This window comes from Felis catus, chromosome B3 (genome assembly GCF_018350175.1).
Source record: "Felis catus isolate Fca126 chromosome B3, F.catus_Fca126_mat1.0, whole genome shotgun sequence".
Taxonomy (NCBI): domain Eukaryota; kingdom Metazoa; phylum Chordata; class Mammalia; order Carnivora; family Felidae; genus Felis; species Felis catus.
In genome coordinates, this window is record NC_058373.1 from 21,488,694 (window position 1) to 21,515,094 (window position 26,401).

Below are 26,401 nucleotides of genomic sequence, written 5' to 3' on the forward strand. Positions count from 1 at the left end.
AGTGACCCTGTGAGTGGCCAGGTCATAGCCTATCATTAGGAACAGGATGGGGAAATTGAACAAATCATTGCAGTGATGGCAAATGAAAAACCACCCATGTTCCCCCTCTATGAGGAAACCCTTAATGAACTAGTTATGAATAGAAACTGGTCTGACTTCCGCCCACATGGTCTATTGGCACCCGCAGAAAATACCCCTTCCCAAGACACCCATCGTGAGCTTTGTTGTTCTGCCATGGCTTCACAGTGAGATAACTCCAGGCAGCCTGACTGGCTCTGGATTCGATCACCAGTAGACATTGTTCCTGGCAGGAGAAGAGGGAGTGTGGTTTCTTGGCCATGAGCAAAGCCCTGGCCTAGGCCAGCACTGAGAGGCCAGGAGTCACTGTTTCCTGAGAGCTCACCTTTCAACAAGGCCGTTAAAATTGCCATCTCGATGTCTTGCTGACCCTCGGAACCCATTCTAAACACGGTGACCTGAAAACAAGTTAATCATGAAAAGACCAAGTAAAGCAAAGTTGAAACTAAAAGGGAGAATTGGATTTTTTTTTAAAGGACCATAGAGACTGACATGCGATTCAATGATTCTGGAAGTGGAATGATTTTAAGCCAGGTGTCTTTCATTTCCACAAGTGATAACTTTGATCGTCCTGACTCTGAGTCTTTGCCTGGATACCTATTTTATTATTTACCCAATCTACTCCAGTACTCTCAAGAGGAAAGAGCCCATTCAGTATCTACATACTCCAATATCTAAATTGCTACCAAGTTGACAAAATAATTTCTACTCAGAAAACTGCTACAGTTGTAGGAAATTTGTAGATTTAGAATTAAAAAAATTTTTAAAACATTTATTCATTTTTGAGAGACAGAGCATGAGTGGGGGAGGGGCCGAGAGAGAGAGGGAAACACAGAATCTGAAGCAGGCTCCAGGCTCTGAGCTGTCAGCACAGAGCCCGATGCAGGGCTTGAACCTATGAACCATGGCACCATGACCTCAGCTGAAGTTGGATGCTCAACCAACTGAGCCAACCAGGCATCCCTCTAGATTTAAAATTTTGAAGGGGCTACCTTTTGTGTATTCCTTATAAGCATAATTAGGGAGGCAAGGAGTGGGAAATAATTACTGTATTTGGAGAGTGAAGTGATAGAATTTTGTAAGTGCACCTAAAAGGGTGTGTCTGTCGCTCCTCATGGCTTTACATATGATTAATATCATAAACCTCAGAACTGGTGCAAAGTAGCATGGTGTCACCTAACGTGTGCTAAGCTCTGAAAGCACTTGGGTCCCTTCCCTGTGCATACTTAGTCTGTTTCTATCACGTGGGCATAACAGCCAATTTGGTAGGGATTTGTAAACTGCCCCTTGGAAAAGTCTGAAACTAAAATATGAACAAGTCCATCATGCACATATGGGCAGAATTAGAAAGGAAACATAATTCTCTCTGTGGAGCTGGTTTGGAAATAAACTCAAGACACTTACGAGTTCTTTCTTTTTCATGCACTCCATTATAATTGCAAACAGCTGATGAGATTGTGTCTTGTTGTAATTAAATGTTTTCTGAATGGTAACTAGAAGCTGATCCTTGAGGGATTCATTTATTATCCTGTTCAAAGGAAATGCAAAAGAGAAGGAAACAATATGAGTTAAATCTGTACATGAATAAATCAGACAACTCTATGTCCGTCTGGTGTCTTTGATTTGAAACTTTACCATTGGAGGGTATCCCAGGCTAGGAGACAAAAAGGGACCACAGTCAAAAACTGCATTCACACGTGTCCTAAATTCCAGGCTGGTTGAAAACCTTATAAGGGAAAATGAAGTTGGAAGAGAGTATATTCCCCCAGAGAAAGAATTCTGTAAGAAACATCATGCTCTTGACAGCTCCCTCACATGCTGACCTCAGAAAATGGGAGAGATCTAGTAAATCTTCATTATTTAGCATTTTTGGAGTGGCTAAATGTATCACTTAGGGTTTTCTTCTTGGCCTAACAAGAAGGCAGTTAAAAACCCACCCTTTGTAACATGTCAGAAATCCTACCCTCCTTCTTCACAGTACTTGTGTGCAAAAGACAGAATGTCCGAGGCTCGCCCACTGCCATCACAAATCACCACGGGGACTGGAGGGTCTTCTCGGAGATATTCCAAGACAATGGAAACCACATTAGGGCCTCCTTCCACCACCAGGCCCACGACAGGCACACCCTGTCCCAGCCCTGCAACATAAAACACATTTATCATACACACCAACGACATGGCACAAATTACCTGAGAGGGCAACTTGGACCACCATTATTAACCCATCAGTTAGTAACTTATTCCCCGAGTCCTCCCTCTGTCTCCATCAGATAGTAGGAATCTTTGGGAATGTGGTAGGGACAGGCTAACTTCTGGAGGCAGAACAAGCAGGATGAACTCTGAGAAGCAGGAGGAAGCAGGAGGAGTCCAAGAATCTGAGATTCTGGAGAGGGAGGACAGTGGGAGTGGAAGAGCCACAGAGACAAATTTGTCTACTTGACAATTTTACCCCAGATTGGCCAGGACAAGTTATATTCTAAGCGTGTTTCCCCAGGCGACCATTAGTTGTGATGGGAGTTACTTGATCAACATCAACAAATGGCAAGTAGGAGAAATGTCCTTGGTCTCATAGTTCTGAAGGCCTTCAGATAAAATCTGCTAGCATACATTAGGAGGAAATCTAAACATTTCAAGTGGCCGAATTCAGAGTTTCTGGTTTGCTTCCATGATGCATTTCTATAGTCAGGAACTCTAAAAAATTTTGAACAACTTTCTCTTCTCCTACCAAGATAATCTCAGTGAAGTTCATTTCAGCGAATATGCACGGAGGGTCTGCTTTGTGCCAGGTCCCGGCCAACAGATATCGGAAAAACAGGTAAAGATGAGGCAGACCCTGCCTTTGAGATTTCCAAGCCAAGCAAGGCTTGACATTCTAAATCTTCAGGAATATGGTGGCCAAATCACTTCATTTTCTAGAAACAGGGCAAAATTGGTTCTTCTTGGTATGTAGGCTGGATTCCCCGAAGCTCCAAGCTGTGAGAGGTGACGACTGAGCACCCCTTTGCTGTCCCTGCCTCACTCAGAGCCCTAGGCAAAGGATGACAAAGGGAAGCCCACAAGTCACATGGCCAGATGAAGTTGGGCAGTGTGAAAAGTTATGAGTCCAAGACAATTAAAAATGTGAGAACAAAAAAGTCAGTCACCAAGTAGTTTATCCACAGTCCCCTTTGCAGGCAACCATTCTAACCACTTGTGCTCACAGGTCCTTAATTGGGCTTGACAATGGCCATTTCCAGGCCTTAGACTGGCTTTCACAAAAACCTTATCAGGGATGGTGAAAACAAAATAGTCTTTAAAATCTTTTAATAATATTTTGGCAATAAGTATTGCCAGAGTGGGAGCACATTTCAAGAGATAACACCAGTTATTTTCATCCTAACCAGTCATTATCATTTCATCTGGTTGTGGTTTGTTCCTTTCTCTTGAGCTTGACCTCACCACCCACCCCCTGGAGGCAGCCCTGCTGTAGGGCTGTGCCACCTGGACCAGCACAGGTGGGGCCATGGGGAGCAGATGTTTCCTGTGGCTGTCTCCACAAGTCTCCCCATCCAGCCCACCTTAGTCTGGGTGAGAGACCCAGAGCTACAGAGATATTTAATTTAATCATCAACTAACACTTAGTTGACAGGAGAAATCCTACTATGTCTTTGAGTGAGGAACTTTCTTCCTGTTCAAACATTACAAAAATAACTACAGTAATTACACTGGGCAACATGGTGGGCAATGCTGTCACCATGACAACTGCTGTAGGGCTGTTTCTCACATGGCCCCTCCCTGTAAACCTGGGGCAGAGTATCACCACACAGCTCAGCAAGTGTGATTTGGTACCTGGCCAGACTAAGGGCTCTAGACAAGTCTGTTGATCTGTTGTTCTGTGGATCTGATGAGAATCAAAGTGGAAACTCTAAACACACTTGGGAAGTTTCCATTTAAGCCTGGGTTTCATGGCAGGGGTGGCAGCCCAGCACCCATGGGCTTTGCCAGAACTTACTTGTGTTAATTTTCTGCAGAGAGATGTGCTTCTCCAGCTGCCTCCGCAGCTTCACCTCGGCACCGTATTTGCCCAGGGTGCCATTGTCAGCCAGGATGAAGTGAGTGTGTGAGTTGTTGAGCAAAGAGAGCTTGCTTAGGGGGTTGGACATAGTCTGGTACACTCTCGTTACCTGGCAAAATGCACAACATAGATCAGCGCTGCACAACATAGACATTAAGACTACCAGGGAAAGCAGGCAGTATACATACGTATGTAGTGGCAACTTCATCTAACTGTGCACTTAAACCTACTCTTGCTTCCCTGTCCTCTTTCTGTTGAAAATTTCTGTTTGCAAATTTCTATATTAAATTAGAAAAAAACAAATAAATCACTTTAGATAATGACAACCCAGCAACCACACTTCTGGGCATTTACTGCAGAGAAATGAAAACTGACAGTAACACAAAATCCTGTGCATGAACATTTATGGTTACTTCATTTGTGATAGCCAAACTGGAAACAACTCAGATGTGTGTCAACAGATACACAGGTAAACTAACTGTGGTATACACCCATACCATGGAAAACCACTCAGAAATAAGAGGGAACGAACCATTGATACACACGACAACCTGGATGGATCTCTAGGAATGTGGAATAAAACAACAACAATAAAAAAAAAAATCACAAAACAGCAGTCTTCAAGGTTACATAGTGCATGGTCCCATTTATAGAACATTCTTGAAATAATAAAATTATAGAGATAAGGGGAAGATTAGTGGCTGCCAGAGGTTAAAGAGATGGTAGAGGTCAGAGAGAATTAGGCATGGATATTAAAGGACAACATGAGTGATGCTAATGGTGATGGAAATACTCTGTATCTTGACTGTATTGATATGAATATCCTGGTTGTGATACTATACCACATATGGCAACATGTTACCATTGGGAAAAGGAGGAAGGACATATGGGGCCTCTCTTTATTATTCTTACAACTGCAAGGGAATCCACAGTTATCTCAATATAAAGACCTTGACTTGAAAAATTGCCAATATCTGGGGAGAAAACACTTACATCCTTTCCAACCAGGTCTTCCTTGTTTTCCACGATGCCCCACGGAGCAATTCCTATAGCACAAACTCGACCTCTGGATTTGGAGGAGTGGTCTTTTAAGGCATCCCCTACGTGGCTGATAACACCTACAAATAGCCATGGATCATATTTTTAGGCCCTTTCCTCCCATCATACCATTACTTATGAACTTTAGGGACCCCTTCTCTGAACCACTCCATTCCCTATGGAATAGGGTTGAAGCATAACGACCTTCATCATTAAAAGAAAGTACACCGGAAGTCTGAGCTCATAATAACTTGTCACCCTGCATTAGCTCCTAGAAAAGGGAAAACAAAAACCAAAAACCAAAGCAATGATACTGGGATTTCCTTTACAAATTTCTAAGACCTAAAGATGGAAGTGAGTGGGGCTCTTTGGCTACATTCAGCCAAAGTCAAGAGTCAGACTGCTTGGCATGGCCCTAACCATTCCCTTCCTCTGTTTCCTCTCCCATAGGAGGGCAAAAAGGATTGTCAAGGGCCTCAGTGAGAACAAGGCTTGTACAGGACTCAGTTCAAGGAATGGCACATCATGGGTGCTGGAAATGTTGACCATTGTCACTAAAATATAAAAATAAAAAATAAGCTAGTGGACAAAGATTTCACTTCTGTCATAAATATTGTCAGGTTGCAATATGTTTTGTTTTTTTGATCTTAATTATTCAACAACTCTTTGGGAACTATAATGAGTTCTGGGTTTGTATGTTTACAGGAAGGGGAGGGGCCTGCTCTTACCCGTACTGACGCCCCCAGTGAAAATCCAGGCCCCGGTGGTCATGGCGGCTTTGATCAGACCTTTTCCAAAGACCTGTTTCAGCTTGGGTTGCATCTCAAAGTTCTGGAGGCCTCCGTGCACAGATATTAAGAGCTTGGGGAGTTCCAGCTGCCAGTCTTTAACCATGAGATGAAGCAGCGAATCTGGCTTGGTGTCATAGGATACACGGATATACTGCAAAAGAGTATGTGTTGCTCGTACCTGTTCTTGGTTTTCCTCTTGTATCACAGGCGAACAGGGTTACTGTTCGTGTCCAACCACTTTTGGTTTTGGCTTTCTGTCCTTCTGTGTGAGTCTGTGGCTAAGTGAGGGAAAGGAACTTTGGAAGAGTTGCCAGATTTAGCAAATAAAAATATAGGACACCCAGTTAAATTTGAATTTTATGTGAACATTGAAAAATGTTTTATCGTAAGTATGACCTATGCAATATTTGGCACATGCTTATACTAAAAAATTATCTGTTGTTCATCTGAAATCCAAATACAGCTGGGTGTCCTGTGTTTTACCTGGCAACCCTCAATCTTGAAAAAATCAATTCCAAAGAGGCCCAGCTAGAACTATGTCTCCAGAGGTTAGACAGGGCATTGTTGAGGGAGTGCTCACTGGCCACATTGTGTTGGTGCTGACAATGGGGATCCTGGGTTAATCTCTGGATTTGACCACCCCCCAAGGTGAAGAAGAAATGAATGGTCAGATGCCTTTGCCCCTATGAACAGCCTCTTTGTGTCCATGCCGATATGTAGGGTGCCATTCCAGAAGACTCTGTTGTGCTATTTGGAACGCAACTGAATTTTATTTGTACAATGACATTGGGCCAGTGGAATAAAATGAAATTGCAAAAACGATCTGACTGGACATGTGGGAGTATTATTCAGAATTAGCTGAAAGGGATCACAGTGCTGACGCCTCCCCTCTCTGGCAGGGCTCATCTGAAAGGCAGAGGGCACTCCCTGTTTACGTGAAAATGTGAAAGACCTTAGTCTTCTTGGGCCAGCTGAATGCAGGCCCAGGGAGGCTGTGGATGAACTTCAGAGGGAAATATTTCCAGACACTCCTAACCCATTCAAGGGGGAGTGGAAGGTTCACAGTTATAAAAAACAAAAGCAAACCCCAAACAACCTCAAAAAACAAATAGCGTAATTTCTCACTCATCACTCAGTGATGAGTATGGTTGCATGATTTGTAGATTCACAATTCTGGTATGAACTTAGTGACACTACGTGCTCTTTATAAGATTGCTCAGTTTCCAAATCTCATGGCTAAAAAGTTGAATGTGCAGTTATATTTCTTCCCTTTGCAATGAAATATCTAGGAAGACTGAGTCACACCCTGAAAGAAGACCCAGGTGTCTGCAGTCTGGGGAGCTGGGAGACTGGGCCTCTGATAGGGATTGTGAGCTTACACAGTGGCATCCCTTTTTAAAGCCTGTCTTACCATGGCTTTATTGGAGTATCCACCACCCTGGAATTCAAGAGTTCCATAGGAATCTGTTGGGTAGGTCTGGGTGTGTTTGCTGACAGACCATTTTTCGGGCTGAGTCTCCACCTGTTTATTTTCCTCTTCATTTTTGCTGGATGTTACACTTGGCAGAGGGGGGATATGCTGGTTGGTAAGCTGGCCACAACAACACCTGAAAGCAAGGACAAAACAGCCTTTCTATAACATTTTCCTCCTTAAGAGGAGTTAAACTCAACAGGAGGGTAGCACCTGAACAGGGGCAGACTAACACTTTCCTTATATGGCTCTGTTAAGGATAGAAATGTCCCTTATGATGGCCTTTTCCAGATAATCAACTTATATCTATTTACATACCAGTCCATTTAAAACACATTGGATAGTTGCCCTTCTGTACTGCATATATTTTAACTCTTTTTTGATGTCTTGAAAACATCAACATGGGCATCAATTATCAAACATGCTGTGACAAAGTGTAATCATGCCCTCCTGATACAGACAGAATTGATCTTCCAGGAATTTTCAAATTGTTGAATTCTTCTGTTGCTTAATAAAACATTTCTCTACATTAGTAACCTTGAAAATATAGTTCTTTTTCTGCTTATACTTTTATTGTCAAATTTAAGAATCTCTTGCTAAATCCAAAGTCATGAAGATTTGCTCCTATGTTTTTGTCTAAGAGTTTTATAGTTTAAGCCCCTACATTTATGTTTTTGATAGTTTTTTTTTTTCAACATTTATTTATTTTTGGGACAGAGAGAGACAGAGCATGAACGGGGGAGGGGCAGAGAGAGAGGGAGACACAGAATCAGAAACAGGCTCCAGGCTCTGAGCCATCAGCCCAGAGCCCGACGCGGGGCTCGAACTCACGGACCGCGAGATCGTGACCTGGCTGAAGTCGGACGCTTAACCGACTGCGCCACCCAGGCGCCCCTGATAGTTTTTTTTTTTTTACATTTTATTCATTTTTGAGAGACAGAGTGCTAGCAGGGGAGGAGCAGAGAGAGAGGGAGACACAGAATCCGAAGCAGGCTCCAGGCTCTGAGCTGTCAGCACAGGGCCCGATGTAGGGCTTGAACTCACTGACTGCGAGATCATGACCTGTGCTGAAGTCAAATGCCCAACCGACTGAGCCACCCAGGTGCCCCAGTTTTTTTTTTTTAATTTTAGAGAGAGCCTGAGCTGGGGAGGGACAGAGGGTGAGGGAGAGAATCTTAAGCAGGCTCCATTCCCAGAGCAGAGCCCAAAGTGAGCCTCCATCTCGACTGTGAAATCATGACCTGAGCTGAAATCAGGAGTCAGATGCTTAAGAGACTGAGCCAACCAGGCGCCCCTAGGTTTTTGATACACTTTGAGCTAATTTTTTATATATGGTGTGAAGTGGGGGTCTAAATACATTCTTTGCATCATGATACGCAGTTGTTTCCACACCATTTGATGAAGAGACTATTCTTTCTCTGTTTTGGTAACCTTGCTGAAACATCAATTGTCTACAAATGTATGGTTATTTCTGGACTCCTGATTCTATTCCATTGGTCTGTATGTCTATCCTTATGCCAGTACCATACTACTTTGATTACTGTAGCTCTGTAGTAAGTTTTGAAATCAAGTAGTGGTGTGAGTCTTCCTACTTTGTTCTTTTTTTTTTTTTTTAAATGATATTGCTTTGGCTATTCTGTATCCCTTGCAATTCCATATCAGCCTGCTTGTCAATTTTTTGCAAAGAAGCAAGCTGGGATTCTGATATGGACTGCAATGAATCTGTAGATCAATTTGTGAATATTGTTAACAATGTTAACTCTTCTGATCCATGAACATGGGTTGTTTTTCCAATTATTTGGATCTTTGTTAATTTCTTTCAACAGTGTTTTGCACTTTTCAGAGTATAGGTTTTGCACTTCTTTTCTAAGTTTATTCCAAAGTATCTTTTTCTTTTTGATGATATTGTACATGGAATTGTTTTGTTAGTTTCATTTTATTTCATTGTTCATTGCAAGTAGATAGATATAAACATAATTTTTGTTTACTGATTTTTATTTTACACTTCAACCTTGCTGAACTTGCTTACTAGTTACAAGAGTTTTTTTTTAGTGAATCCTTAGGATTTTCTATATACAACATTATGTCATCTGCTAATAAAGATAGCTACTTTTTCTTTTCCACTATGGGTGCCTTTTATTTCTTTATCCTAATTTCCTTGGCTAAGACTTCTAGTAAAGTTTTGGATAGAAGTGGTGAGAGTGGACATCCTTATCTCTGATATTAGAGACAAAGCATCCAATCATTTACCATTAAGTCTGATGATAACTGTGGATTTTCATAGATGTCCTTTATTAGATTGAAGAAATTCCTCAATTTTTAATTATAAAAGGTGTTGAATTTTACCAAATGCTTTTTTGTCAGTTGAGATGATTATGTTATTTTTGTTTTTATTCTATTTATGTGATGTATTGCATTAGTTGATTTTCTGATGTGAAACCAACTTTGCATCCCTGGAATAAATCTCAGTTGATTATGTTTTTATATGTTGCTATATTTGGTTTGATAGTATTTGTTCAGGATTTCTGCATCCATACTCACAAAAGATATTGTTATGTAGTTTTCCTTTTTTGTGGTGTCTTTGGTTTTAATATACAGGTAGTACTGGCCTCATGAAACCAGGAACTGAGTTGAGGAATGTTTTCTCATCTTCTATTTTTTTGACATTTTTGTGATTATTTGTGTAATTCTTTGAAAAATATTTAGTACAATTCAGCAGTGAAGTCATCTGGACCTAAGCTTTTCTTTGTGGGTCATTTTTGATACTAATCCTATGTCTTAATTTCGTATAGGTCTATTTAGATTGCATATTTCTTCTTGAATTGGTCTAGTAATTTGTGTCTTCCTAGGAATTTGTCCATTTCACCTAAGTTATTTAATTTATTGTAATTAGTGTATAAATTAGTATTCCTTTGTATTCATTTCTGTTTCTGTAAGATTGGTAGTAATATCTTCTCATTTCTGATTCTAGTAATTTGAATTCTTCATCAGTCTACCTAAAGGTTTGTCAATTTTGTTGATCTTTTCCAAGAAATAGCTTTTGGTTACATTGATTTTTCTCTATTGTTTCAAAATTTTCTATTTTATTCCATTTTATTTGATATTTCCTCTTGCTTCCTTTAGATGTAGTTTGATCTTACTGAGCCAGGAAGGGGAAGGGACAGAGCTCTCATGCTTCAAATACCACAAACTCTAGCCTTTCTATTGAATTTTTGTAGGTATTTTTGTATAGATATTTCTCTATTTCCTATTGGCCCTTGGGATCATTTTCAGGGACTTTAAATGGTTATTTTTTCATTCCAGGATTTTTTTTTAACCCCATGCTAGAGAATCCATGCAACTCACAGAAGAGTCTCATGTGTGAGTCCCTGAAGCTTTTTCTGCTCCTTCTGCTGCCCAGCCACTTGGCTATGTGGGGGACTTCAGTACAGCAGATGCTAAGGAGGGCTGGCATAGGTAGTTTCCATCAAGGAGGGTCTGGGTGCCACTGAAATAAGGAGGGACATTTAGGTTCAACAAAAGAAAGACTTTCGTGATCTTTGACATTATCCCCTAATGCATATTTCTTGACTTGGGGGATAATCACTGGCATTTAAGCAGGGAGAGGAATCTACAGGGGCATAGTGGAGGGGGCGAACATGGGGACATGGTGGGGCTTACGTTGCATGTGTCATATCTGACCTAGGTGATGTCTGAGAGTCTGTGTGCTCAATGTCAGTGATCCTATCTGCATGGATTTCATATTGGGTGAATCCTCTCAGTGGCTCTCCAAACTCAGCCCATAGCTGTTGTCCTCAGAGATGGTAAGGTTTAGCTAAATTCATTTCTGATCACTTTCATGGCTTTAGAAGACCTTCTGTTTAGTTTATAACAGATTCATTTTCTTTAAAAAATTTTTTTAATTTTTTAAAATAATCTTTTTAATGTTTATTTATTTTTGAGAGAGAGAGAAAGACAGAACACAGAGAGAGGGAGACACAGAATCTGAAGCAGGCTTCAGGCTCTGAGCTGTTAGCACAGAGCCCGACACAGGGCTTGAACTCACCAACTGTGAGATCATGACCTGAGCGGAAGTCAGACTCTCAACCAACTGAGCCACCCAGTGCCCTTAATTTTTTTTTTTTTACTTTAAGAGAGAGAGATACAGAGAGAAATAGAGGGCACAGAAGCAGGGGAGGGTCAGAGAGAGAGAGAGAGAGAGAGAGAGAGAGAGAGAGAATCTTAAGCAGGCTCCATGCTCAGCTCAGCATTGAGACCATCGCGGGGCCCCATCCCATGACCCAGGGATCATGACCTGAGCTTAAATTAAGAGTCAGACGCTCAACTGACTGAGCCACTCACGTGCCCCAACAGATTCATTTTTATTTAGGTGAATGAAATTGACATTTTGTGTATAAACTACACCTTTTCATAGAGTTAACCATTCAGATCTTATCTGTGTTGGAGGTACCTATTTACCTAAATAGCATTATGAAACTCTAACAGGAAGCCATGAAGCTACCCTGGAAATCTTGATCTCCCTAAGACTAGGAAGAACACTGAAGGCCCATCTGGTTATGAGAGTTCACATTAGATTAGGATGAGTGTCAGACAACAATCTTTCCTGCATCTTGACAGAGAAGCTTCTCAGCTGAAGTATTCCCTGATTAATGACTCCCATAGGGAATGGATTCTAGCCATTCTTCTTCCCTCCTCTTCCCCCTCCTGCAAGTACAAGAATAGTTGCTGGCAACTGGTGAACAAGTGCTGGTTTGGATAATGTCTTAGGTGTGACTTCCAATTTACCTGTTAGGGTCTTTAGTGCTGGGAATTACAAAGACACATTCTCTCTTGCAGAAGGTTTTTTCTATCCAAGCTTTCTGTCCCTGGAAGAGAAAGAAGTGAAAACTAGACCAATATAGTCCCACACAATCATCAGAGTTCATTATTTTACTTAAAAAAAAATCATTAACAGGAAGTCTGACCAAAACATCTGAATAGACACCTTCAATAATGGTGGATGCAACTCTTTAAGAATCTTTTTCAGAGAAATGGCTTGGAAATAGGTATTCATGGTTTCCATAGGGCTACAAAACCTAGGCTTTGCATGCAAGTCAAAATCTGCAAAGGGGGCGTTATGCCATTCTGGAGCAAGCCAGTGCCCAGACAAGCCCTGGTATAAATATGAGTTACGGAAAAGCCAACAAAGTCTGCAAGCATCCGATTAGGACTTTGTCTGCTATCAAGAACCTCATCTTCTTTGGACTTCCAGGCACCCATACACCATAGTAATTTTACAAGTGGACTCTAACTGGTGCTCAGATTCACTGAATGTTATTTTTATCATTAAAAATATTGAAGGTTGTGAAGAAATGGGTACTTATATAACATGGCTGCTGGAGCGAGAAGTTGGTACAACCTCTAACAAGGGCAATTTGGCAATAATATCAAAATTACAAAGCATATACCTTTTGACCATTTAGTATTTTACTCTATCAGTATCCCTGAATACATGCAAAATGACACATTCATTTATTTATTGCAACCACTGTTCATGATATCAAAAGACTGGACATCACCTACTGTTTATCAGTAGGGGATTGTACCTGTGTTATGGAACAATCATCAATAGAATTCTCTGTGGCTATTAAAAAAATAAGACTTTCTCTCTGTATCAATAGGGAATGATCACCAAGCTATAGTAAGTAAAAAAGTAAGACATGGAATAATCTCTCGGGTATTGTCATTAAAGTTACAGAGAAGAAATATTAATATGAAAACACACTTGCTTGACAATAGACATAATATACTGGGAAGGGCTCACAAGGAGCAGCTAACATGGTTCCCTCCAAGAGATGGGATCTGGAGGCCTGGGGAACATGGGTGATGGGTGAAGAGGACACACCTTTTAAATTCTTGAGAAAGACTTTATTATTTTTAAAATTTTTTGCTGTTTATCTATTTTTGACAAAGAGACAGAGCACAAGCAGGGGAGGGGCAAACACAGGGGGAGGAAGAGGGAGACATAGAATCTGAAGCAGGCTCCAGGTTCTGAGCTGTCAGCACAGAGCTTGACGTGGGTCTCAAACTCACGAGCTGTGAGATCATGACCTGAGCTGGAGGCAGACACCCAATCGACTGAGCCACCCAGGTACCCCGAAAAAGACTTTATTTTTTAAGAGCAGTTTTAGTTTATAACAAAACTGAAACGGAGGTAGAGAGAGTTCCCATATACACATGCCCAGACTCCATAATTATCAGCATTGTCTACCAAAGTGGTACCTTTGTTACCAAAGTTGAACCTATATTGACTCTTCATAATCACCTAAAGTCCACGGTTTACTTAGGGTTCACTCTTAATGTTGAATATTTTAGGGATTTGACAAATGTATAATGACATGTGTTCACCACTATAGTATCATGCAGAATAGTTTTATTGCCCTAAAAATCCTCTGTGTTCTGCCTATTTACCCCTATCTTACCCCACCTCCTGGCAACCACTCATCTTTTTATTGTCTCCATAGTTTTGCCCTTTCCAGAATGTCCTATAGTTGGAATCATACATATGCAGCCTTTCAGACTGGCCTCTTTCCCTTACTAATATGCACTTAAGTTTGCTCTATGCCTTTCCATGGCCTGACAGCTCATTTCTTTTTAGTGCTGAGTAATATTTCATTGTCTGGATGAGCCACAGTTTATTTATCCACTTACCCACTGAAGTTGGTGGCTTCCAAGTTTTGGCAAACATGAACAAAGATGCAATAAATGCCCATGTGCAGGAACTTATATTTTTCTCTTTAAAATTTTGGGTTTTTTGGAGTGCCTGGGTGGCTCAGTTGGTTAAGCGTCTGACTTCAGCTCAGGTCATGATCTCATGGTTCGTGAGTTCAGGACCCATGTCAGATTCTGTGCTGACAGCTCAGAGTCTGGAGCCTACTTTGGATTCTGTGTCTCCCTCTCTCTGCCTGTCCCTGCTCATATGCTCTCTCTCTCTCAAAAATAAATAAATATTAAAAAAAAAAAAACTTTGGGTTTTTCTTCCTTTAAAAATTTGAATTATATAAAGGTATTACCTATTTAAAAATATAAAAAGTTTGCCTGAAATGAAAATCTAAAATAAAACAAGTTTTTAAAAAGGGAAAAAAAAAAACCTCTGCCACTCTAATAATTAGCTGTTGTCACTTTTCATTTCCTGACCTCTCATTCACCTACATCCATTTGTTGAAGATTTTTTTTTTTGCAAGGTGCTGTGCTGAGTGCTTGGGGACTTCAGAGGAGAAGCATTTGGGGTGCTTGGGGACTTCCAGGGCAAGCTGGGTCACCACCCCCTGGAAGTGTCAGAGGATGTGATGCCCGCACATGTGCTGAAGGAGGTTGGCAGTACGGGGTGGCTTTGTGGAGCTGAGCGAGGCAGGAAGGAAACCTGTCCACCTTACCAGGGTGCCAACATCCTTCCCTGTGTCTCCTTGAGGCCTGGCTCAATATGTGTTGTGATATTTGTGTACGTGTGATGTGTGTGCTTGTGTGATGTATTTGTGCGTGTGTGTGATGTATGTGTGGTGTGTGGGTGTAGAGTGTATGGTGTGTGTGTGTGTGTGTGTGTGTGTGGTCTGATGTATGCACATGTGTGATGGTGCGCATGTGAGTGGGTATGATTATATGTGTGATGTGTGTAATATGTATGGTGTGTGCTATGCATGTGGCATGTGTGCTATGTAACATGTCGTGTGTATATAACGTGTGTGTATCTCTGAGGGAGGGTGGCAGACACAGGGAAATGGAGCGGCCTAGCTTGTGAAACCTGGAGAATCCTGAATCAGATCTTGGAGAAACTGCAGAGGACAGAGCCTCATGTTCGTGGCCACTCTCCCACAGTCTCTAGAGTGAGCGTCACAGTGTGACCTGTGACCTGAGGGTGTTGTGGCCCTCACCCATCTGGGCAGCAATTCCAATTTAGGGGTTCCCTTGTGTCCATGGATGCTGTCTCCTCAGAGCGTGCCGGCAATGACCACATGTCACACACGCCCTTCTCGATGAGGTCATGTCAAGGCCCCAATGCCACTTTCGTTGCTCCACAGATAGTCCTGGCCCCGGTCTTAGTCATGCTGAGACAGTCTGATCAGGGTTTTCATCCTTCTGGAAGGACCTATGGTTCCCCGAGCCTTTCTGGGAAGGTCTTAAGAGTCAGCTGGTTACTTGGCTTCTTTTTGAATAACAGGAATGATTATAATTCAAAACCTTCCCGAGGGGCCTTCAGAAAGCAACACTACACCTTTGTCTCCAAGTAATTTAATGACTGCTTGAAAACCACATCACTAATGAGAGGAAAGTGGCTGCATCCACTCAGAGGAAAAACCTCAGAGTGGTGAGCCCCTGAAGCCCGGGTCCCAGCCCTTATCCTGTGGAGTGTTAGAACAATCCAGGGCAAAATGGCCAAGCAGAGCATTTGCTGTCTGGAAAGAAAATATGTTTCCCCTCTTGCACATCACTCCTCACTTCCCAGAGAAGCTGGGAGAGCATACTCGCCCCCCTTTTTAAAATAGAGTTCATATTGTTTGGACTATATGCCTTCAATTAAAGACAATAAGAGCTCTAACAAATACTGAACTCCCATGAGTAGGCTAGGTTTTCACAGAGACATAGGATAGCGATTCTGAAATTACTTTCTGTGTATTCTAGGACAGAACAAAGAAATCAATATATTGTGGATAATGGGGGCTGGGTTTCTCATTGTTGGAGAAGGGTTACAAGCATGGAGAGTGGGGAAGATTAGAACAAATCCCTGGAGCAGTGGACTGAAATTGAAATGATCAGTGTGTACCCATGATTTGTAACATGTAGAGAGATAGATATAAGACCAGATAGAGGCAGGTGTGGTCCCTCCTTCTCTCCCTCTCTCTCTATACACACACACATACACACATACACACACACACAAGTATACATAACATATTGTATTAGTTATCTATTGCTTAATATAACAAATTGTCCCCAAACTCGGTGCTTAAAACAATAAAATTTATTACCTCACAGTTTCTGTGGACCAGGAATTGAATGTGGCATATCTGGGTACTTCTGACTCTGTCTCTCCCAGGGATTCAGCCAAGCTGTGGGTGGGGCCATGGTCTCATCCAAAGGGAATCCACTGGGGAGCACCCAGTCCTAGCTCCCTTATGTGGCTGTTGCCAAGATCTAGGTCCTCTCAAGGACCCAGCACCTCAGTCAGTTCCTTGTCATGTGAGCCTCTCCACAAGGAACCTCACAACATGGTGGGTGACCTCCATCAGAGTGGGGAGTACAAGAGTCACACAAGAGAAGCCACGGTCTCTTTACAACCATGTATCTGAAGTGATATGTCTTTAGCTGTATTCCATGCATTAGAAGAGTCTCCCATTCTGGCTGCCCACAATCAGGTGGAGAGGACTACTATAGTGTAAGTGAACATTAAGCTTTTTCTCTTGTAATGTGAGTGCCTGACATTCAGCTTTTGACTGTTGAGGCATTCATGTCAAAGACATCCATCTCGAGTAAATATACTGTCAGATATACAACACAGCTACTAACAAAACAGCCAAATAAAGAACTAGGCTGCCCCCGCTCACCAAGCTCCCTCTTTCAGAAAGTGCTGGTTAACCTAGAGAACTGACCCTTGCCCCTCCTGTGCCCTAATGCCTGCTCTCATGCCTGAAATTCACCATAAAGAGTGAACCCTCGAAACCCTAGACACCCCACCCTTGGACACTAACAAAGGCAGAGTTCTGGATCTGCTATCTCTATCTCTACTTGTGTCCTTGCTATGTGGCCCATTGGGTATGCCACGTACACTCAAGGCTTGTGAGTAATAAATCTTGTTCCTCAGAGTTTCCTGCTAGTTTTTGCTGAAGTGCATCTTGCAGTCATAATAAGAATTACAGGGCTGGTCCAGACACAACATTAGTTCCACAGGGGGAGTCTCTGTGGAGGTTCGCTGTGAATAACACAGGTTCTGGTAAATGCCTCGGTCATTCCTAGCCAAGAGCATCACTAACAGTAGGCTGGGACCAACACAACAACTACAAAGGCATAAATACCAGGAGGCTAGGGTCTTTGGGGTCATATGCCTACCACATATGCACACGTATGTCTGTATGTGTACACATTCATGTATTTCCTGGCTCTATCCACTGAAAGGGCGTACCACCAACAAGTATATTTAGTGCTCAAATATTGGCTTCTAAATATTGTTCTCCACTGAAGCGAACTGGGGCTTCTTGGGGAAATGACTGTATCCAAGACTGGAACAGGGAGAGTACAAGAGGGACCTGGAGCATCTTGTTTAGCCAGTAAGTGTTTACTTTTGATGTGGGAACTTGCCAAAAGAACACTGAAGCCACTTTGAAGGGACTCTCACTGGCTTTATCTGGGATAATTGAGCATGAAAATAAGTAGTTACAATAATGAAGTACAACCTTTTGACTGAAATAAGAACCCATGGACCCACACTGGTATAAATCCATACATAATTCAATACATAGGGGTGACGGGAACGCTCTTTCCTCCAGTAGTAAGTCATTTAATAAATACAGAAGGAATGATGGACGTAGAAAATCTCCATGTGGCAACTATCACTCATGTTTTATGAATGCTAAAAGTAGTGGGTAAAAGTTTGAAGAGTAACAGTACACTTACATAATCTCATAGTATCTCCCACAGGTATTTACTAATCATAAAGAGGAAATTAGTGGCTTGACAGTGGAGAAATTTGGGGAACACCACCTAAAGCCAAGTGAACATCACCAGTAATGGAACAAAGATTCACCATGAGCCTCCCAATAAAATGCATGAGAGATAAAAATGCTAAAAATGCATAACTTGAATCTAAGCAGGAGCAACCTCAGATAACCCAAACTGAGGGGCATCCTACAAAATAACTGACCCATACTCTGCGAAAATGTCAAGGTGACCAGGAAAGACTGGGGAATGGTTCTAGCCGTTGTGGAAAGACAGGACGGTGAAACGCCCTTCCACCTCTGTGTCCTGCCCTCTAGACCTCACTCCCTCTCAGCTCCTCCCCCTGCCCCGTCTTTAGACCCCGCCCCCTGCCCCTGCTAGGCCCCGCCCCCTCTGCCTGTCCCCTAGGCCCTCCCTCTCAGCGCCCCCTAGCACAACAAACCAGTCAGTGGGCACTTCCTAGGAAACCCAGGGGCAATGCAGTGTGGGCAATCAGAAAACCAAGGTCCAGCTCCTGAACAACTAGGCTTAGGTCCCACATCATCAAAAGGGGGAAATACCACCTGCCCTACAGGATTTAATATGCTGAGGTGGATGAAGAACTTGGAAAGCAGCAATGTGCTTCTTGTTGTTATTAACGTCTGTTCTGTCTCAGGCAGCATTTAAATGCCTCCATCAAGGAGTGCCCCCCTCCCCCATCTCCTTTACATGCAGGTGCAGGGCATCTGTTGCCCTGAGGGAGTATTGGCCCACACCTTACCCCCAAACTTGGGAGGGGGCCTTTTCAGAGTGCCAAACCCCAGTCCTTGGAGCCCTGGGCAAGAACAGCAGCTGGCATCCACAAAATGGCCCCATTTCTCTCTGCTTCACCAAAAATCTTTTCTTTTTTTTCCTAATGAATATGCTAGCATGTGACTAACATACTTTCCCTTGGGGAAAAAAGTGCTTTACTTTAAATATCAACTACTGATTTTTTTAAAAAAAAGTTTAGTCCTGAAGAGCATCCTCAGTTCAAAATTCCAAGTTACTGCTGAGTCTCCAGAAATATTCTAGAATCTTCTGAGGATAAACAAAAGATACAATAGCCACTCTTTGCCTGCAATCTCTCATAGTGTTTTGGCCTGTACTCAAATGTCCCCTCTTCAGGGAGGCTCTCTGGCTCCCCATCACACCCCCAGCCCCTGCTCTCTGTCCTTCATACATTCCATCCCACTAACCTCCTCCCTCTCTTCCCTTCCCTCTCTCCTTCTACAAAAGCCATGGAAGGCGAAGCCCTGTTCAGTTCTCTGCTTTATCCCCAGTGCCTCCAGAAGTGCCTGGCAAAGAGGAGTTGCTCATTACCCTGTAATGACTAAATAAATCAATAAATCCCTCGGGTGGAGCATTTCCAGGGCGGCCCAGCTCTTATCAACCTGGCCTACCCCAGTCTGGCCCCCTGGGCCCACGCACCCCAGTGGGGTGCACACAGAGCAGAAGGGAGGTAACCCAGGTCACCTGAGGAGACTCTCTGCTCATGGTGGGGAGGGGTTCAGCCTCCTGAATGGCTGGGAGTCACTGATGCAGGTGAAAGGCAATGGGTGGAGGACCCCTGCGTCAAACATTCCTCCTTCCCCTCCCGCCTCTGCTACCAGGGCTGAGTACCGCCAAGGTAACAACAAAGAGCCATGGAATCTTACAAAGGGCATCCTTGTGAAACGAAAGAAGAGCAGAGCCTCCTGTGGTTCATTTATAGACCCTTCAGATCCCCCTGTTGGGTCAGAGATGGTGCCCACTCATCCAAAATATTCCTGCCCATCACAAATGGTTATTTTTTTAAGATTTATTTTGAGAGAAAGAAAGAGAGAGTGCAAGTGGGGGAGGGGTGTAGAGAGAGGGAGACAGAATCTGAGCAGGCTCCAGGCTCTGAGCTGTCAGTACGGAGCGCAACGTGGGGCTTGAACTCACAAAATCAAGAGATCATGACCTGAGCTGAAGCCAGACGCTTAATCGACTGAGCCACCCAGGTGCCCCTCAAATGGTTATTTAAGTGCTTTAGGGCCAGAGAAGAGGAACACTAGCACGGAGGATTAAAATCCCACCTGCAGGGGGCGCCTGGGTGGCGCAGTCGGTTAAGCGTCAGACTTCAGCTAGGTCACGATCTCGCGGTCCGGGAGTTCGAGCCCCGTGTTGGGCTCTGGGCTGATGGCTCAGAGCCTGGAGCCTGTTTCTGATTCTGTGTCTCCCTCTCTCTCTGCCCCTCCCCCGTTCATGCTCTGTCTCTCTCTGTCCCAAAAATAAAAAAAATAAAACGTTGAAAAAAAAAATCCCACCTGCAGGAGTGCTCACTTACTGGAAAGTCTGTCTGTGAGGCCCAGTGAGGAGACACAGAGGTGGTGCCACCATCATGCTCCCCAAGCCCCTTGAGCTGCCCAAGTCCATGTGTGGGTCACATGCAGCCCCCCCACCCCGCCCCCATTTCATCTCTGAAATGGGAACTGCTTTGCATACTTTCAGCCTCAGCTGGGATAACACCTGTACAGTATCTGGGAGGTACTAGATATAAATGGAAAGCCTGGTCATTAGTTTTATCACAGGATAGTAAGTTGCATGATGGAAATAGAGGCGGTATGCAGTCAAGCCTTCACCTGGTGGTTCAAAAACCACCAGGTGCCAGGAGTTCAGAGTGGGTAAGTACGGGGAGGAAACTTCATAGTATGGGCAAGATTTGGACAGGTGGGCTGAAGACATTTGGGGACAGGGAATGGTGGGGTGGGTGGAACAGCATGTGTACAGCAGAGGGAGTGAGGATGCATGTGGAGAATAGGGGGGAGGGACGGGAACAGGGTGACTGAGGGCAAGAGGTGGTGCTGAGCAGTAGGTGGGTGAGGAAATGGAGGGAAGGGGGTGGGTTTCCCACCTCAGTGAGATGGGGATGGGCCATGGAGGGGCAGGAGGAAGCCCCCCCAGGAGATGAGTGTTTAGTGGGCGTTTCTCGTAGTAGTGAAGTGAAGGCAGAAACTAGGCTGCCACGTCTTCATGTTCCAGGTGTTTTGTGAGTGCCATCATGTGGCCAGTGTGGGGCTGGCTGGGTTCAGGGCTGTGAGCTGGGGGTGGAGATGAGCCAGGTAGTCATGGCCCTACCCTCAGGGGGCTTCCATTGTGGTCAAGTAGCAAAGAATAGCAAACAAGGCAGCAGATAAATCAGAGCATTGCTGATTGTGGTAAGAACATGAAGGGAATAAAGAAGAGGGTGTGGTAGAGTATGGTGGTGTGCACGTGGGGTGGGGTAGGAGGCTTGTTAGATTGGGAAGTCTTGGCTGAACAGGCTATACATTTAAACTGTGAAGTGAAAGACCAGAAGGGAATTCTAGGGTGCCGGAACAGCATGTGCAAAGGCCCTGTGGCAGACAGAGCTGCAGGTGCTTGCTGAGGAGCATGGATTGGGTATGTGGCAGACTTTGGAACCGAAGATGCAGGTGGGGCGTGTTCTGCACAGACTTTAGGTCACAATAAGTGGTGGGCAGAGGGGCAGCATGAACTTATGGGGCTGGGTTATAGGGGAGCAAAGGGAAGCCAGGATACCAGTAGGAAGACTGAAGTGTGGCCCACACCATGGGGATGACCCTCTAGGAGATGTGCAAGAGGAAGGAGGAGTCTGCAGGGGGACACCTTTGAGAAGACTGAGGCTGGGGTGGGGTGATGGGGTGGGGGCTGGGAAGGGTGAGAGGGCTGAGGGGTGGGGGAGTGGAGCCTGTGGGAGGAGAGGGAGGCAGGAGACAGGGCCAGGACCGCAGGGAGTGGCGTTTGGCCTGGGCCAGCTGTGACTGATCCTGGGAAGTGGCTTCCAAACATAAGAGCTGGTTTACTGTTAGGCGAGTCTCTGTTTACTCAATGGCCCTGTTTCTTGGGCCAAAATTAACAGCAAGCCCTACAGTGAAATGACTGATTTGTGGACCCATTTAGCCAAAGGAAACTGCCTATCTCCTGTATGTATTTAGAGCCAACGCCTCAAAACGCTCATCCCAGGGCTGCATGTGACCCACACGTGGACTTGATTTGACCCTTGTATAAAGAGAAGAATTCTCTGCTATTATTAACCCAGAGGGGGATTACATGTGAAAATCTGGATTTCTGGCTTCTCTGGAATGCTGTTGTGTGTGGGAACGCTGGTGGATGTTCTCACACAGTGGTAGGTGGCTGTGGGTCCCCACACAGGGCCCTGACCTGCCCTTGCCTGGCTGCCAGGAGCACCTGTGGGCCTCACCTGGGGCAGCACCTGCAGGCCTGGAAACTCTCCATCCCAGAGAACCAGACAACTTCCCCGCCAAAGCACTGGCACAGGCCACCCATCTTCAGGCGCACAAAGATTAAAACTCCACAATTGTTCCTACTCCACCTGCCACCCACTCACCCCAGCAAGAAGGAGGCCTTGGGCTCCAACCCACAGGCCATTTCTGTGTGGTTTGGCTGATGCTCCTGCTTTGGCCAGACAAAGAGAGACTCTTGAGCCTGACAGACCTCGCCTCATGGCCCCTTACAACAAAGAGAACCAGTAGGAGCCCCAGGTAAGGGCCCATGCTGAGGCTGCCCCTCAGGTGCTGGGCCTCAGTTTTCACATCTGTAGAGTGGGGATGATAACATGAGACTCGAGTGATAGTGCTTGGGAGAACCTCAAGATCTGATTTCCTGTGCTTTATCATCACCATCCCCTGGAGGTGACAGGGCTGGCCTGGAGGAAACGCTGCGGGGGGGGGGGGGGAGGTCATCAGAGCCCCCGCCTCTCCTTGGCCAGTGTTCCCTCTTCCCCAGACCTCCAACCCTCTTCTATCCAGGGGCCCTTCCTGGGACAATGTAACGCGATCCTCCAGACTGGAGCCCGGGAGCAGAGCTGGGTCTTTAGGCCACCTTTTCCTTTTTCCTTTCCTTTCTTTTTTTTTTTTTAAGTTTTTTAAAAATTATTTTTGAGAGAGAGAGAGAGAGAGAGAGACAGAATCTGAGGCAGGCTCCAGGCTCTGAGCTGTCAGCACAGAGCCTGATGTTGGGCTTGAACTCACGAACCTCAAGATCATGACCTGAGCCGAAGTCGGATGTTCAACCAACTGAGCCAGCCAGGCACCCCCCCCTTTTTACTTTCTTTTTACTATAATTCACATACCCTAAAATTCATCTTTTGAAATGTGCAGTGTGTGGTTCAGTCGGTTAAGCATCTGACTTTGGCTTAGGTCATGATCTCACGGTTCATGAGTTCGAGCCCCACATCAGGCTTTCTGCTGTCAGCACAGAGCCTGCTTCAGATCCCCCTCTCTCTCTGCCCCTTCCCCACTTGCGCACTCTCTCCATCTCCCTCTCAAGATGAATAAATAAACTTCAATAAACAAATAAATAAATTTTAAAAATGTGCAGGTTTTTTTTGTTTTGTTTTTGTTTTTGTTTTTGTTTTTTTGTATATCCCCAAGATTGTGAAACTGCACTAACACCAGAGCATCTGCCATCTCTAAAGAAAAGTCCTTTACTTATTAGCAGTCATTCCCCAGCCCCCACAGCCCCTCAGTTCCTGACAACCATGAATCTGCTTTTTGTCTCTATGGATTTGCCTCTTCTGGGCATTTTATATAAATGGAATCATACAACACGGAGCCTTTTATGGCTGGTTTCTTTCATTTAGCAGAATGTTTGCAAGGTTCATCATGTTGTAGCAGGTGTCTGGGCTTCATTCCTTTTTATGCCTCAGTAATATTCCATTGCAGGAATTCATCAATTTATGGACATCTGGGTTGTCGCTCCCTGGCTATCGGAAAGAGCACTGCTCTAAAGACATTTCTCTTTATAGAGGGAATACTGAATAAAGCCAGGAAAAAAAGAAGCAAATGTATTAACTTGTCAGCTTGTGTTTGTGGTAGGGGAATCAGAATTTTTTCCTCTATTTGCTTCGTCATTCATATCATGTTTTTAATCTTCTAAGGAAAAATATAACTGATTTTAAAAAGAAAATAAGAAAAGTGGCACCTGGGTGGCAAGGTTGGTTCAGTGTCTGACTTTGGCTCAAGTCATGATCTCATGATACGTGGGTTCAAGCCCCACATGAAGGCTCTGTGCTCACAGCTCACAGCTGAGACCCTGCTTCAGATTCTGTGTCTCCCTCTCTCTCTGCCCCTTCCCTGCTCTCTCTCTCTCTCTCTCAAAAATGAGTAAACATTAAAAAAATTAAAAAAAAAAGAAAAAAAGAAAATGAGACTGTGCCCATGGTACCTGGCCGGTGTTCAGAGTCTCTGAGCCCAGGGTCTCCCAACTGTAGTGGGCTCCAAGGGGCCAGCCTCATGGTAACACCTTTGATGTTTCAGCGGCATCACTAATTTTGTAATCTTCCAATAACACAGCAGATTCCCATTCCATCATCTTGGATTTATGCATATTTTAAGCTGTGATTGCAAATAATGGAGCCCTAGGACACATCTTGAATGGTAACTAGTAGTTTAATTCAGAATTTAAAAAGGTTATCTATTTTTATACACTTGTAGAAAAAGTTGCAATGGACTGAATGTTGGTGTTCCCCCCAAATTCACATGCTGAAATACTAACCCCAGTGAGAGGGTATTAGGAGGTGAGGCCTCTGGGAGGTGATTAGGTCAGGAGGTTGGAGCCCTAATGACTTGGATTAGTGCCCTTACAGAATAGACCCCAGAGTGTTCCCTTGCTCCTTCCACCATGTGAGACAGCTATCTGTGAACCAGGAAGGGGTCACCTGACATCAAATCTGCAGGTGCCTTGATCTTGGACTTGCCAGCGTTCCTGTGAGAAATTAAGTTTATGAGCCTCCCAGTCTATGGCATTCTATTATAGTAACCTGAATGGACAAAGACAAAAGCCTTGCCAGAATCTGGTGTATGGATTTCATCAAAATTGGGTTTTCCTGTTAAAATGTGAGCAGACACCCATTTGCTTTTGGAATGATCATTTTTGATGCAGTCAAACCACGTAAGACAAGGCCTTAATTCGAAGTGGTACTGTCCAGATGCCGGATACACTTCTCACAGGTGCTACCTGCCAGGCTGACCTCACCTTAAGTGAGGGGGTTGCTGACCTTGGATGGAATGCAGGGTGTTATTAGCCCTGAGCAAGTGCAAATAGTCAATTAGGAGGAAAAACCAAAGCAAAACAGAAGAAAAGAGGAGCCCATCAGAGCAATCCAGATAATTATGCAGCTAGGCCAGCCACACAGGCAGCAGCTGGGCTTAGGGTACTGAGACTGATATGGGCTCCTCATTTTTACCATTGACAGGAAAGACCTTCAGGTCATACAGATGCAGCAAAAGACCCCAGGTGCAGAAGGATATTTCAATATCCTGGAATGAAGGCCTGTGGGACCCACTCCCACATCCACTTATCCTGGACCATTTGAAGGAGGAGAGGAAATAAAAATGGGCCCTTTGTTGGGATATCGAATTCTCCCGCCCTCCAGACAGCTGTGCTGGTCACCAATGAGGACCAATGCACAAAGTACATGGGCAGTTTGTATTCCAGCTGAGGGCTCTCCACTGAGCCTAGAAAAAAAGGGGTGATCAGGACCTCAGGTAAGATGATGGGTTGGCAGGAGGAAATGAAGGGAGAGAAGGTGGCCAAGGTCAGCTTCTAGCCCCAGCCCCAGGCAGAACCATTTGAGGGGAGAGCTCCTGAAAGTCACATGTCCATATGGATGTCAGCTCTCTCTACTCCCCATTTTCAGGATCACATACAGGTAAGCCAGATGGGCACTTCTAAACACAAGGTGCGCTTCACAGATGTGAGTGGCCTCACAGATGTGAGAGGATGGGACTCAGAGGTGGGCCGTGCTTTTTTTTGGATCATACTTTTGAAGGAGGTTGCCTTACTCTGTGGATGGGGGAAGCCACAGTTTCTGCAGGCCCTGTGGTGCAGGCCCTGCACCACTCTCCTTGCCTCTTCTCTTTCAGGTGTTGGAGACCTATGCCTGGTAGGTGCTCAGGTGAGGGTTGCTACCTGTCCTAGAATGGGCCACTGGGTCCTGAGTGGAGCCAGGTCTCCTCCCTATCTTTTCCCCTCTATCCATGCTCTTTGATAGAACCTGGCCCAGAAACTTGCTTCTAGAAAGGGGTCCATAGGGTCTGTGCCTGTGTTCTTCAAAGATGGTGCAGGGGAAGTGGTTAAAAATGTAAGTATCTGGCAATTCTGGAACAGGAGGAAATATTTGCAAATCATATATCTGATAGAGAATCAACATCCAGAATATGTAAAAACACACACACACACACACACACACACACACAAACCTACAACTTAACAATA

At 44.3% G+C, this 26,401-nt stretch overlaps 1 protein-coding gene across 13 annotated transcripts in view; it reads right to left on the minus strand.

The window, feature by feature from the left end:
- The window catches only part of TRPM1 (transient receptor potential cation channel subfamily M member 1), a 143,704-nt gene that overhangs the window by 64,354 nt on the left and 52,949 nt on the right, over window positions 1-26,401 (minus strand). For 11 of the 13 annotated variants that reach the window (XM_019831968.3, XM_019831967.3, XM_019831971.3 and 8 more), the window contains 8 exons: window positions 12,218-12,297; window positions 7,373-7,568; window positions 5,899-6,112; window positions 5,126-5,250; window positions 4,070-4,241; window positions 2,042-2,216; window positions 1,483-1,606; window positions 404-476 (listed from right to left, as the gene is read on the minus strand). In XM_019831968.3, coding sequence (XP_019687527.1) covers window positions 404-476; window positions 1,483-1,606; window positions 2,042-2,216; window positions 4,070-4,241; window positions 5,126-5,250; window positions 5,899-6,112; window positions 7,373-7,568; window positions 12,218-12,297 — 1,159 coding nt within the window. Of the gene's footprint in view, window positions 1-403; window positions 477-1,482; window positions 1,607-2,015; window positions 2,217-4,069; window positions 4,242-5,125; window positions 5,251-5,898; window positions 6,113-7,372; window positions 7,569-10,777; window positions 10,920-12,217; window positions 12,298-26,401 lie in introns of those variants that run through there. The other 2 variants (XM_045058919.1, XM_019831970.2) reach the window with 2 other exon arrangements.